Here is a 14,929-nt window from a genome sequence, read left to right as displayed (position 1 = left end):
CTGGTTGCCCTCTTCTGAACACGCCCCAGCTTGTCTGCGTCCTTCTTGAATTGCGGAGCGTGTCATTGTTCAGCGTGCCTTGGGAAGTGAGAGAGGTGCCCCCATAGAAATCAGTGGGGGGGATGCCCGTCAGTCAGTCAGCCCTCCACTGAGCCTGGGTACAACTCCCGCTGGGAGACACCCCTCCTTCCTTCTGCTACCCACTGGGACCTACAGAACTTTGCAACTAAGAACCTAGGACCTGGATTTGTATTTTTCCTCCTCCCGCCCACTCTCCTTTCCTTTTATAAGCAAACTTTTAGGGGAGCCTGTTTTGGCTGAAGGGCGGGATAAAAATGCTATAAATAAGTGAATGAATCCACGGCCTTTTTGTAGCTGTGCTGTATGTAGCACTTGAGTGTCGACCCTGAACAAAAATAGCAGCACTGCTCTTCTTTCACAGGTTTCATATCTTACTTAGGCACTGAGGCCTGCGGAACACCTTCGATACTCAGCAACGCCCATCATCCCCAGTCAGCATGGCCATTCTGCTGCCTGGGAATGATGGGAGTTGCAGGCCAATACGTCTGGGGGAGGTCAGAATGGGCCAAATGGGAATAAAGCACCCATTGGCTTCAGCAGGACTTATTTCGGGGTAGACATGCACAGGATTGTGCTGTAAATCTCTCTTATCCTACGCTGCACATTCAGCCTGTGACTGCGCTTCTATACTAAAAACTGTCTATATATATTTTGCAGTGGAAGTTAAGACTTCACGTTTGTTGCTACCATAGAGATACGTAAGAAGAGTAGCACGTGTCGCTGAACTTCCGCTTCCCGATTAAGTCAACCATAGAGTCTTACTATCTCTATGGCTACCTGCCTGAGCAGCAGTTCGCGCTTGGCGTCATTCCCTCTTTCCGCGCGTGCGCGATGCTTTCCATGGAGTCTGACCACAAGGACTGCATCCCCCAGCATGTCCCTCTTTCCCGTTCTCGCGAGATTTGTCGCATGCTGAGGAACGGAGCCCGCGCCATAGAAAGCAGAGACAGGAATGCCTGTCAGCCTCCAGATCAGCCTTCCTCAACCTGGGGCGCTCCAGATGTGTTGCACTACAACTCCCAGAATGCCCCAGCCAGCTGGCTGGGGCATTCTGGGAGATGCAGTCCAACACATCTGGAGTACCCCAGGTTGAGGAAGGCTGCTCCAGATGTTGTTGTTGTACTACAACTCCCAGCATCCCTGGCCATGGTGGCTGGGGCTCATGGGAGTTGAACTTGTTGGGAGTTCAACTCCCATCAGCACCAGGCAGCATAGCCAGTGGACAGGGATGCTGGGAGTTGTAGTCCAACAACTGGTGGCTCCCCCGACATAAGGTGGCTGTGCCTGACCGCAATTCCAATGTGCAATATGGCATGTTAACACTGGACTATTTTGCAGGGTGGCCATGTGCCCTCTTTCACAGAGGACTGCTCTATTTGAAGGCCTGCTCAGTCCGCGTCTGGTTTAAAGATGCCCAAGAAGGGAGAGTGGCAGGTGGGCCTTGGAGTTGCCTGTCAATGTTTTGCCCCTGGACAGCAGACAGAGCAGCAGGCACGACGCTCACCTGGTCAGCCGTCTTCCCACTCGGCTGCGAGATGTGTTGTATTTCTATTGAAATTCTAATAATTATTTTTTTAAAAATTTGTACCTCCCTAGGTAACACCTGCAAATGTGTGTCTGACTTTCCCCACTGCTTTGGCCACGTAAACCACTCTCACCAGGGCCGGCACAAGACATTTTGCTGCTGGAGGTGTAGGACAAGGCAGTGCCTCCTTCCTAACCACCACCCCCACTCAATTCCATGCATGGAAGGTGACGGGACTGGGAGGTGGAGCTTACCTCGGTACTGGAGATGGGAGAGCGTCCTCACTGGGCCCGAGGGCTCAGCCAGAGGCCTTTCTGACAGTGCTCTGACTCCCATCAGGAGAAGGACAGCCTGTCAGCCAGCCAACGCAAGCAACATGGAAGCATCCCCACTGCCACGGCTCCAGCTCGGAAGGAGGGGGTGGGAGTGGGAGGCCACTGGCATCTGCCGCCTGAGACAACTGCTTCTGCCTAACGATAGGGCTGGCCCTGAATCTGGAGCTCTCTTGCAGCCTTGGTGCTGCCCACCCCCAAAATACAGTGTGAATAACAATGGATTATGTCCAGCCCAGAGCATAGGCATGGTATCTGCCCACCCCACCTCACCTTCGTAGCAATTTATTTATTTATTTATTTTCATTTTATTTATTTATTACATTTTTATACCGCCCAATAGCCAAAGCTCTCTGGGCAGTTCACAAAAATTAAAACCATGAAAAGCATAAAAACAACCAACAGGGCAGTTTATTTCTCCTTTCCTAGTACAAAAAGTACTTGCAGTACAATATTTTTAGATCAGTTTTGCCTGCACACAACAATACTGGAATTTGAGAGAGCAGGAATTTTTATACTTGCTTCAGCTTTGGCAGTTGGAGCATTTTGCTGTCAAGTCTCAGCAACAATAGAGTCCTGGATGACAATGGAATCAGTTACCTAGGGAGGTTGTGGGCTCTCCACACTAGAGGCCTTCAAGAGGCAGCTGGACAACCATCTGTCGGGGATGCTTTAGGGTGGATTCCTGCATTGAGCAGGGGGTTGGACTCCATGGCCTTGTGGGCCCCTTCCAACTCTGCTATTCTATGATTCTACATCATTTGCCATGAGCAGCTATGACTGTTACCACTCTAATGAGAGGACGTCTGGATGTAAAAGAACAACAAGCAGGAAATCTGGTTTGCAGACAAGGGAATTGTCGATCAAAGGTGCACAAGCTTGCAGTTTTCACGGAACTTTACATTATGCATGTTTGTTTTATACAAATATTGCATGAAATTGGAGCTGCAGTACCATTTATACTTACCTGGGAGTAAGCCCCATTGAACGCAGTGAGGCCTACTTCTGAGTAAACATGCAGAGCCTTACACAATACACGGTTCTACAGGGTCATAAAAGTTAAACGTGCAACTTATGCAAAAGTGTGCTGAACGTCAAATGTCTTTTTCAAAAACCAAAAGGACTTGGAGAAAAAAATACAGTGGAAAAGAAAGAATTGAGAGGGTAGCTGTGTCAACTCTGTGACTGCAAATGCCAAAGAACTCTTTTAAAAGGTTTAATAAGTAGAGTAATGAAATATAGGTTTAGGTGCTCAATCGATGGGAGACCATTTTAATCAATGAGACGAAAGCTAACGGCATATTTTTATATTTCTGAGCTATTTTGGTTCTGGTGCATTAGAGCATGATAAAATATTAAAAGTGGCTTTCCTTTTAAATAATGCGTGATGGATTTTAAAGTAGGAGTTATCTGACACACTTCCTTCAATATCTCAAAAGGCCCATCTGTGGGCATTTTGGGAGTACACAGTGCTCAAAATACGAGGAAAAAGCCAGTGGGGTGGATACTCCACACTCAGTTATGTCTGTCTGAAAAGATGGGATGGCATCCCGCCACACCCCTTCTTCCTTAGAGCAGTGGTAGGTAGCACATTTGAATTTTCTGAAATAATTGGTTAAAAGGCAGAAGATTAAACAATACTCTGCCGCCTAGAGTATTTTGTATTTAGACGGGATATAAATTGAATAAATAAATATATAGATGGCTGACAGCCATAGTATAAACATATGTCTCAGAAGAGTAAATGAAATATACCCTTCAAATACTTGGAGGGCCAGGATCTCTTCTCGATCCTCCCAGAGTGCAGGACACGGAATAATGGGCTCAAGTTACAGGAAGCCAGATTCCGGCTGGACATCAGGAAAAACTTCCTGACTGTTAGAGCAGTACGACAATGGAACCAGTTGCCTAGGGAGCTTGTGGGCTCTCCACACTAGAGGCCTTCAAGAGGCAGCTGGACAACCATCTGTCAGGGATGCTTTAGGGTGGATTCCTGCACTGAGCAAGGGGGTTGGACTCAATGGCCTTGTAGGCCCCTTCCAACTCTGCTATGTTTCTATGCCTTTGAAATACTAAAATGTTCTGGTTAATGAGCCAACAGTGCGATATGGCTGCAAGAAAGGCAAATGCTATTTGGGCTGCATTAATAGAAGTATAGCTTCCAAATCACGTGAGGTACTGGTTCCTCTCTATTCGGCCCTGGTTAGGCCTCATCTAGAGTATCGCGTCCAGTTCTGGGCTCCACAATTCAAGAAGGACGCAGACAAGCTGGAACGTGTTCAGAAGAGGGCAACCAGGATGATCAGAGGTCTAGAAACAAAGCCCTATGAAGAGAGACTGAAAGAACTGGGCATGTTTAGCCTGGAGAAGAGAAGATTGAGGGGAGACAGGATAGCACTCTTCAAATACTTAAAAGATTGTCACACAGAGGAGGGCCAGGATCTCTTCTCAATCCTCCCAGAGTGCAGGACACGGAATAACGGGCTCCAGTTACAGGAAGCCAGATTCCGGCTGGACATCAGGAAAAACTTCCTGACTGTTAGAGCAGTGCAACGGTGGAATCAGCTACCTAGGGAGGTTGTGGGCTCTCCCACACTAGAGGCCTTCAAGAGGCAGCTGGACAGCTATCTGTCAGGGATGCTTTAGGGTGGATTCCTGCATTGAGCAGGGGGTTGGACTCGATGGCCTTGTAGGCCCCTTCCAACTCTGCTATTCTATGATTCTATGAATATTGGTTGTGCTGACGGATTTCAGTGTGGTATAGAACGAACAAAGTTGCAAGGAAATTGGGGGTTGGGGGACAGCCAATGGAGGACCTCAGGCAGTTCTGTGTAAAAAGCTCAGTGATGGTACTGGAAAATCAGAGAGAGCAACTTGAGAGTAGTCCCTAAGAATTCAGCCGCTTCATCAGTCCTGGGCAGCTGCAATGAACACCAATGGAAAATGGGCAATTGCTAGGATGTGCAATTTACTGCAGAGTTATGTGCACTTAAGGCTGCAATCTGATGCATGCTACATGTTTGGAATTAGCCTGGAGAAATTCTCTTCTGAGTAAACAGGATCAGGCTGTGTGCGTCACTGAAATAGAAGGTGCTTAATTCTGTGCTGGATTGCGGCTTGTCTGTATGGCCAGAACCAAATGGACAGAGAAGCGCAACGCTTGATGATCCAACCCGCAACGCCCCTCCTGTGTCTCCCTTGCCTAAAGGTCCCACCTACCAGTCCAACACACCTGGATCTATCATGCCCTCCCCCCTGCACACACTTTCCAAAACCTACTCAGTCCTCACCTTTTTGTATTTGATGGTTTACTGCGGGATTGTTGAATCTCTCAAAGGCTGAGGGGCAAATTCAGTTTTGGAAAAGCTCTCAGGGGCTGCATTCCAGTGATGGGCGTGGCCAAAGGCAAAAGGGGAGGGGCAAAAATACCAACATAATTTACTTTTAAGAGCGTCTTTAAATGAGTGTTTTATAGCACACTCATGACTGGCCACTCACGGATGTTCGCGGGTCATTTTGATGACGTTGTCAGCCTCCTGCACGTTTCCCACTCCATCTCCCGGTTTTAGCGATAAAAAAGAAACCTCAGAAAACCTGACTCTTCTGAGATATATTAGGATTTGTCAGGATTTCCTGCCATGTGCAGGCAAAGTTGCACTATAAAATGCCCACTAGAGAGCGCTGTCCCATTGAACTGTATGGGCCACGTCGTCGCTGTTCTCTCCCTCATGTAATTTCAGCATGTTGCAAATGCGGAAGAGAAGCAGGAAGGATCGCCATGGTAAGGAAATGTGATTTCCCCCTGTCTGAAGGAGCCCTAAATCTCTTCTTGCCAGTAACTGGGCCTTTGGAGAGGCATTTCGACCTTTTAGAATGTGGTGGTCGTGGTGAGGGAATATGCAAAAGCAAGGAAACTATCACAATTTGGTGGTCAGGAGAAGGTCATCTGGCAAATCCCGGAGGGCTGGATTTGGACCCCAGATAGTCTGGATATGCACCGCAGGCCTGAAGTTCAACACCCTTTGTTTTACTGGAACAAAAAGTAATGGTGGTCCTTCCTGATGGGTAGAGAAACAAGATGAGCAGAAGCTTCTTTGTCTTTTTGATGTTTATTTTATTAAAATATACAGTGACTGACTATCAAGTAGTTACAGAGAACAAGAACCAGCGACTGTCTCCCCAGGTTGTGCTGTGAACAGAGGTTAAGGAGATGCTGGAAAAAAGGCTAGTGAGACATGCGGCCAATTCTTTATACTGTACATAGGTCGACTCAAGACGCGTCGAGTGCAAACTGCAACGCCCTGAGAAGGATTTCGGAAGTGGATGAGAAAGGACAGTGGAACCACACTTCACGCCTGGTTGACAAGGGGAGACACTGTCTGTCCCAAGGCAACCGGAGTAGAAGGAGAAGATGGGGGGGGGGGCGCGCGTGATTGTCATCTGTTACATGGGTCTTGAGAGGACAAGAAGAGAAACGCAGAACCTGGGCTGCATGGGACGTGAACGAACAAGGGTCGAGGCATGTCCGCCTTCAAGTGCCACATGCAGTCACAGTTTGGGTACATGGCATAGGGCAAGTGGTCTTCATAAGGGTGCTAATGAAATTCTCCCCACCTGAACTTCCCCTGGGATTTCAGGACTTTGAATTACCTGATCTTGTTTCTGGAGCAGCATTAAAGCATTCGTGAGCTGTCATTCTACATTCTTAGTGCAACATCAGACGAGCGTTTTATCACATGCTCGTTACTGGGCACTCACGGTTTTTCGCGGGTCCTTTTGATGGCGACGTCTGCCTCCCGCGCCTTCTGCTCATTTTCCCGTCGTAAAATAAGACCTGGAAAATCTGACTTTTCCAGCCCCTGCTGTCTGTAGGAGAAGCAGCGGGATAAAACAGCCACTGAATGGGCCACGTGGTCATTGTTTACTTCTTCTTTTTTCCCCATCTGATGAAGGGGAAAGTGATGGTAATGAAACACAATTTTCCTCCCGTCTGATGGTGCCCACTTTTTTCAGTTTATTTCTTTTTCTTCCCTTCACAAGCTACTGATAGACATCAGTGTGCAATTAAATCACACCACAAAAAGGGATTTTAATAAGATCGCATCAAGATCTTTCTTTCCTTTTTTTTTTTGCACTGTGATTTAATCATTGTGGATAGGTGTTGGTGTGCATCAGTAACTTGTAAAAGAAAAAGGGGAAGAGAAAACAGAAAACTGCAGACACCTCCCTATGGCCCAATTTTGAAATTAATTGTAGAAATGCCCAACCAGAAGGCAAGCAGAGGCATGGAGCAGGAGCAGCATGGGATGGAACGCTCCTCCTGAGTTTTCAGTCTTCCTCCCTACGGTTCCATTAGGCGAACAAAAATATCAGTAAGGGCAGCTTGTTCCCCGTTTCTTTTTTTTGGGAGGGGGTGACCCCCCCCCATGGGAGGCCACAGAGAAGAGAGGGCTCGTACGCCCGCGCGCAGTGCCGGCTGCCCTCCCTCCTCTCCCTGGAGTTACCCACTCCGGGGCCAGGGTGCCAATCCCACCGCCACAAGGGCGGGTGTTTGCTCCTGACAAAGAGGACCATCCAGGGGTGCCAATCCCTGGAGAGGTTAGGCCACGAAGTTCTAACCGGGCCCGCCTTATCAAGTGCCTGCCACAAACGGAACGTGGCAGACCGAAGTCGGCCACCATTGTCCCGTTCGCGGAGCAGGGGGCCTTCTGAGGTAGCTCGATTCTCCGGCATCCGACCGCGGCAGTGGGAAGGATGTCGTAGGAACAGTTCCTCATGGGAACCCTTGTTCCCCATTTCTGATCTCCCCTTGCTTTGCTTGTGACAACACTTTCTTGGATAACTTCCAGGGTGCAGGTTCAGCTGATGCAGAACAAAGGCAAGGAGGCCAAGTGACTGCCAAGATTGGGGTGTGCGCCTTAGAAGGTCAACGTGGAAAAGGTCCCTAGAGGGCAGAAGCTTTGGAAAACCCTGGCATGGAGGGCTTCTAGGCCATATTGCGCCAAATATGTGGGTGGGCCTGTTCAGAAGACACCTTAAACCATGGCTTTAACCACGATGAATAAGGCTTTTTGCTTTATTCCCCATGGTTAAAGCCATGGTTGAAGGTGTCTTCTGAATGGAGCTGGTAAGTAATCTAAAGTGCCTTTTCGGTGGCTGCTCCCAGGTTTTATTTATTGTTTATTTAGGGTTGCAGAAGTCCCTGCCGAAGGAGTCTAGGTTGGCTCCTGCTCTGCATTCTGCTGGCAGGCAAAGACTTTTTTTTATTATTCAAGCAGGCCTTTGGCATGTAAGTGGGCTGGTCAGGTTGTGCCCTTTTTAAAAAATGCTTTCATTGTTGCATTTTTAGTACATTGATGGTGCTATATAAATAAATAAATAATAATAATAATAATAATATTGTTTTAACTAAGTTTTTATTTTAAATTTTGGTTCTTGTTCGCCACCCTGAGCACCATTCCCTTTATGCAAAGTCAAGGTATAAATCAAATAAGGAAGTAAAGGAGGGACGGTGACTTCCCATGAGCAGATATTCGCAGAGTACGGACGTTTTGCATCAGTAAAACATGAGCTCGATGACGTTCTCCGAATTCCACGTTGAAACTTAATCCATCTCAGTTCGTATCAGATTGCCAAATATATATATATATATAAAAAATCGTTTTGCACAAAAATTTGTGTGTATTTTTATGCGTAGCTTTGCAAATGTATGCATCAGTTGTATGCATCATTGAAATGTACGCATTCTGCTCCCATTAATTAAAGCATTTGTGCACGTTTTTCAAAAGTATGCATTTCCATATGCATATTTTTTTTAAAGTACGCCTACTGCCTAACACATTTTCCTTTTGATCCACGAATCACATTGCAGACTTGGAAATTTATGGACTTTGACCACAGAATGCATCCAAGTCTGGGTTCAGCGCGGAAAGGGCGAACTGGTCAAAAATGAACTAAAATTAATTTTTCAAACATCCTTATTTCAGAATGCCTGCTAATGTAAACAGCCAAAATGGAGCTACATCAAGAACTATTGAAACTTTGCCTGCACTTGTGCGGCCTTGCAAATCTAGGTACTGCATCACCTCTCAGCAGCCAATGTTGCTGCAGAAAGAATCCATGCCTGCATGGGCTGAGGCCGTCAGGAGTGGTGCCCGCAAGTGGTGGCCTTGCGCTGCACAAAAGGAGTGTTTAATCACCCTCCCATTCTTCTCATTGTGCAACGCACACCTTGTCTGAAGTTTACGGGTTAATCCTGGTGTAGAACCTGGAGCACAAACACCCAACAAGAAGGGGGCAGAGATAACTCTACCCTGAGGGACGTAGGCACCACATCAAGGGTGGCAAAATAGGAGAAGATCCGAGCCACATGGCACAACCTACTCCAAAGTTCTCCTGGGCAAGATCTACTGAAATGAACAGGAACTGGGCAAGGGCATCAGGCGTGTTCTGTAGGGAAATGTGTTGATTTTCCTCTACAGTTGAAGAAATATTGGATGTTTGAGGACTAGAGTTTAATAAAGAGACCGGGATGGTTGTGGGGAGGGGTGTCATTCATTCATTCTCAAAAAGGAGGTCCCTTCCTCACCAGGCTGCTGGACAGCTCTCTCCCTGGACACCACTTCTCTTTTGGATATTCTCTGCCACGCCAGAAGCTCCCGTCTCCCCACTTGAGGTTTCTCCCATCACCACCACCACCACCACCACCACCTTCTCCCTCCTGCTCCTAGATGTTTCGTCGTGAGAATCCAGCAAGTCTTGCAAGAAAATGGCATCACTTCCCTGTTTGCATGACCCCCACCCCCTTTAAATATAAAAAGAGTTTGTTTGTTGTTTTTCTCTGAAAGACGTGTGTGTGTGTGTGTGTGTGCTTCACAAGAAAGATGGACGGTTCCGTCCGAGTGCAGGCCAAGGAGGCAGGTGGGTCAGGAGAGACAAGGCGAGGTCCTCCGCATCCTAAATGACGTTCTCAAACAGCTGCATGGAGGTCATGATGTTCTCATCCTGAAGCAGAGAGAGAGAGAGAGAGAGCAGGTCCAGTGACCAAAGGCTGAGGCTCAAACGAAAAACGAGAACGAGATCCACCATCTCGAGGCCTGTCGTTTTAACAGAGCAATTCCCAAACTGTTGGCATTGAGAAATACATGAGACCAGTAAGGGCTCAAAAGCGCTCATTCGCACTGAGGGTGCCCCCTGCCACTGTGCGATTCATTGCTGTGGCCATGGTTCCTTCTAATCAGCATCCATTTGGGGGAGGCTATATGCCATGGATAACACTAGATCAGTGGTTCCCAAAGTGGGCGGTACTTCCCCTTGGGGGCGGTGGGATTGCACAGGGGGGCGTTAAGAGGCAAGGGGGCGGCAGGGGGGCGCTCGAGGTGGTCTTTTCCCGAGAAGCGCCTCTCCAGAAGGTCTTAAAACCCAGGGACATTTTTATGGGAGAAGGTAGTTTGGTCCCAAGCCATATAGGGGAAGAATCCACACATGTATTAATACCGTTTAAGAAAAGTCCTTTTAACAGTGAATTGAAAAGTTTCAAAAGCATCAAAATGCTAATGAAGAGACATACCCTGCTTGGTGTACCCTGCTATCCTGCACTATGGAGAATGGTTCAGAAGCTCCTGGTTGCATTTCCAACATCATATTTGGTGGAATGTGGTTTTAGTGTGGTCTGCCTACTTCTCTCCAAGCAAAGAAATCGACTCCAGATTACTAAACGTGGTGATTTAAGACTCATGTTAAGTGACTTTAAACCAGACATTGGGAAACTGGTATCATTTCATCAAGCCCATCCATCACATTAAGAATTTACAGAATAGTGAGGTACTCTACCCTAGTTACTAAATGAGATGTCTGATATTCTTGTTAAATGACTATCAAACTTTGAAAAGATGATATCACTGGATCAAGTTCATCAATTATGTTTAATTGAATAAACTAAAAAATGTAATTGGATTTTGAATAAATATTCAATTAATTGTTACAGTTTTGAATTGTATTGTTATTATCTTCCTTAGTGGGTCGTTGAAAACCGCTATTCTGAATAATGATTTTTATAGTGTAGGGCAGGGGGCGCTGGGCATGAATTTGTGGAACCAAGGGGGCGGCGACCTGAAAAAGTTTGGGAACCACTGCAGATGGTTCAACCACTTTCAGTGCAGGCACACCGGAATCAGTTGCTTAGAGGAGGCTGCCCGTTGCATCTCTGTATGTGTTACTGCTCCATTTGCCTTCTAATCAGAAGTCAAACCCAGATCAGAAACTCATGCACACTTACACATTCTCAGAGTAAACCTTCTCAAGTGTAAGAGCGAAATGGTGGGCCTCCCATTTTAATTCAGAAAGTGATGGTGCCAGCAATCAGGTATTTTGAAAACGTTGTGATAAAGGAGGGCCGCCGAGCTATAGCGGAAGCAGACAAGTCACATCACCCCAGCAAGGAAGCACCATTACTGTGGGGGAGCAGAAGAGAGCACCCAGCCAGGTTTCTGGGAACCAGAAATCCTTCCTTTCCACAGCAAGCAGCATGGCTGCACTTCCGTTGGCGGACGGGCTTGTGATATGGACAGGCCCTAATGGAGGGCACCTGAGATCTCCACACAGAGCAGCAGAGCCTTGAGAGCCATTCTTAAAAAAGAAAAAGAAAAACTGTATCCACCAACTTCACCCTCTTGCTCCGGAGGCCTTGCATGAACAAAAAAGCTTAAAAAAACCCCAAAGAATTAATAGTAGATCAGCCTGGACTCTCTTGCTGCAGGAATTCCGCAGCATCCAACTTGAGCTCACCTTTTGACAAGTCTCTAGGAATTCTTCGATTGTGACCACGCCGTCCTGATTTTTGTCCATTTTCTGAAATGCAAAATGCACTTTTGTGAGTGGCGGATGCCCGGTCTGGCCCCTGTCACGATACCCCTCCACCCCACTCACAGTTTGCAAGCCTACCCTCGATGGAATGGAGGCTGGTGGCTCCGATGCCAGTGGGGCGGTGAATCCGCTCCCCGGAGCGGATTCACCGCCCCACTGGCAATGGAGCCACCAGCCTGCATTGCCCAGCTGCATGCTAGACAGCCCATCCAGAGATTCCTTCTTCTGCGACCCCTGGTTAATCTTTGACCTACAGTTTGCTCCCGTCTTTGCTGCACTCTAGGGTAGGGTGACCCTATGAAAAGGAGGACAGGGCTCCTGTATCTTTAACAGTTGTATTGAAAAGGAAATTTCAGCAGGGGTCGTTTGTATATATGGGGAACCTGGTGAAATTCCCTCTTCATCACACCAGTTAAAGCTGCAGGTGCCCTGCCCTCTGTTAAATCTGGTCACTCTAGTATAGCTCCTGCAGCTTTAACTGTTGTGAAGAAGAGGGAATTTCACCAGGTTTTCCATATATACAAATGACACCTGCTGAAATTCCCTTCTCTATGCAACTGGTAAAGATACAGGAGCCCTGTCCTCCTTTCCATATGGTCACCCTACTCTAAGGACATTTTTCCAGTGCTCATAAAGCCCAGCCGCCAAACCGCCCCCATCGCCCAGCTAAACAGGGAGAAGCTGTGGGCTAAGTATCATCCGAAAGCTTCCTATTTTATGAGCGTGAAATGGAGCCTCACGCGACCCTTTGGGGAGCCACTCTTTGGAAAACGCAGACCCCAAGGCCAAAGGGAATTGGGTCATCCTTCTCGGGCAGGGGTCCCCAGGAGGCCACCCACCCCTCCTAGCAGCCCATTGTTTGGTGGTCCCTGGGTTTCGCACAGATTCCCCCCCCCCCCTCTCTAAGAGCTTGAAACGCCTCTCCTTTAGGGTGACCAGGTGTCAGGATTTCCCCGGATTTCCCCTGGTTTTTGTTCTACCCTTTCCCACCACTCCCGCATTGCTCCGATCGGAGCCTTAAAGGCCCTAATTGGAGCAGTGGGGTGGGGAATGACGCGCTTTCTGGAGGCCCCGGGAAACCCCTTCGCCCCCCCCCACACACACACTGGGTGTGCTCTTTTTTGGTTTCCCAAATATGTCCTTACAGCTTTGTTTCTGGCGCTAAGAGCTATAAGCTAAAATCTGTGGGTACTATTTTCTGTCATCTTGTCCCTGGCCCTCTGGCCCCACTCTCCGCTGGAATGTGGTTCCTAAGAGTTTCTCCGACACTGACTAGTCCTTGGGCTGAAACGTTTCTGCACCCCTGTTCTACAGGCATGTCCAAACAGCAGCTTTTGGCGGGCGCTGCTGATGCCAGCGGATGTCCCCTTGCCTACTTCTGCTCAGTTCCTGCACATTGCTTCCTTTTCCCTGCCTGTGTGCCCGTTGGGTAAGGCCGGCCAGCCACCCCTACCCCAACACCATCCTCGGCCGGGTTGCTGACTTGCTAGCAACCCTCACTCCTCCTACCTGGAAGAATTTCTCTACGTGCTCAATAGGTTCATCCTCTCGCAGAGTTGGGTAGGTGTACCGGCCCATCATGTCATAGATGGACTTCATGATTGCCAACATCTCCTGGCGGAGGAGAGCAGAAACGTTTTCAGAACAAGCGAGAACTGGGCCGGCTTCCTCCCACCCTCTACAGCCCTCCCCAGCAACCTTCCATCCTCACTGGATGGAGGCAGGCCCAAGAGACAACTCTCTGCCAAGGGACAGACATTTCTGGGTCTGGATGGTGATGGACAGGATCTGCTCACAGGCAAGGGACTAAAGGGATGCCTTTGTATTTCTGAGCTCTGTGTGGTACCTTCACTCTTCCAACTTGACCACCTGCTGCCTTAAACGCACTTGGCTTTTACTGTCTGCTGTTCCTCCCCAAGACCACCTACACCGGCCGTTCTCAATTTGGTGCCCTCTAGATGAGTTAGACAACAACCCCCAGGACCTGTGACCATTGGCTGTACTGGGTGGGGCTGATGGGAGTTGTAGTACAAAACATCTGGAGGGTACCACATAAGAGAAGGTTGATCTAATGGGAGCAATATCTGAGCCACCATCAGATAATGTGACAGTGCCTTGGTGGGGTGGGGTGGGAGGCATGGTTCAATGAAATCCCCCGATTTCAGAGAGAGAGCCCCTGTATTCCAAGCAAGGTCCCATATTCAATCTGTGGCCCATCTGGAGCTGGTAACCAGAAAGCCACTTGCCTAACCATGTTGGGCTACAACAGAAAGTAGAACTTCAGATGTTTCTTAGAGTTGGGGTGGCCTATGGTGTGGAACGCTGGGAGCTGAAGGCCAAAACATCCGGAGATCAATCTTCTGCCGACTCCTGGACTAAATGGCGGGTCCTGATATGCTGCTGCATCCTCCTATGTTCCTATAACCTCTGCAGAATCATGGCCATCACTTTAGTTGCCTTGCAGGTAAATTCATGGGCATTCAGCCCCAAAGGCAGCTTCATCTTGGGACATTCAGTCCCCATCTTTACTCATATCTGAATCAGAGGATTCCCCCCTTGTCCTATGACCAGTGATACTTCCAGACAAAGCGTTTATGGCGCCATATAGCCCTCACACAATTTTATGGATGGAACTGATATCATCTTCAACTCCTAATCTCGCTTCTTTCATCTTTTCTCTTACTGCAGATGATCAATTAAGAAAGAAAAAATGGGAAAGCTGCACGATGCGTTCACGTTGGTATAGCACTGAGACTGCGGCTGCCCTGTAACTCTGAAAGGCATCATTGTCTAAAGAATTCCGCCTGTCAGCAAACTTCTAGTCTTCATAGTTCGGACAATACTATCGAAAGCAGGCAGGCCTTGGTGGCCGAATGGGATTCCAAGACGTCCGTGTCCCAGAGAGGCCCTCCCCCACTCCCCATGCCTACCGGAAGCAGGATAAGCCGCTCAAAGATCAAAATTCTGCAAAATCGCACAATATGTACAATAAATCATGCTAGGTGTACATATTGTGCTAGGTGTACAAATTTGTGCTAGGTGTACAAATCCTGTCCTTCCTTTGGACAGGATTTGGACTGTTTTTTAAAAAAAATCTATCTCTACATTTCAGAAAACACACAGCTCT

At 48.0% G+C, this 14,929-nt stretch overlaps 1 protein-coding gene across 1 annotated transcript in view; it reads right to left on the bottom strand.

Annotated features, from left to right (window-relative positions):
* Nucleotides 1–9,765: 9,765 nt before the first annotated feature.
* The window catches only part of KCNIP3 (potassium voltage-gated channel interacting protein 3), a 47,308-nt gene continuing 42,144 nt past the window's right edge, over nt 9,766–14,929 (bottom strand). The window contains exons 6-8 of the mRNA XM_063139385.1: nt 13,312–13,416; nt 11,725–11,787; nt 9,766–9,942 (exon numbers count right to left, since the gene is read on the bottom strand). Of these exons, the coding sequence (XP_062995455.1) occupies nt 9,895–9,942; nt 11,725–11,787; nt 13,312–13,416 (216 nt within the window). The 3' untranslated portion in view covers nt 9,766–9,894. The remainder of the gene's footprint in view (nt 9,943–11,724; nt 11,788–13,311; nt 13,417–14,929) is intronic.

This window comes from Elgaria multicarinata, chromosome 12 (genome assembly GCF_023053635.1).
Source record: "Elgaria multicarinata webbii isolate HBS135686 ecotype San Diego chromosome 12, rElgMul1.1.pri, whole genome shotgun sequence".
Classification (NCBI taxonomy): Eukaryota; Metazoa; Chordata; class Lepidosauria; order Squamata; family Anguidae; genus Elgaria; species Elgaria multicarinata.
The sequence above is the reverse complement of the archived record's forward strand: the minus strand, read 5'-3'. Positions and strand labels throughout refer to the sequence as shown.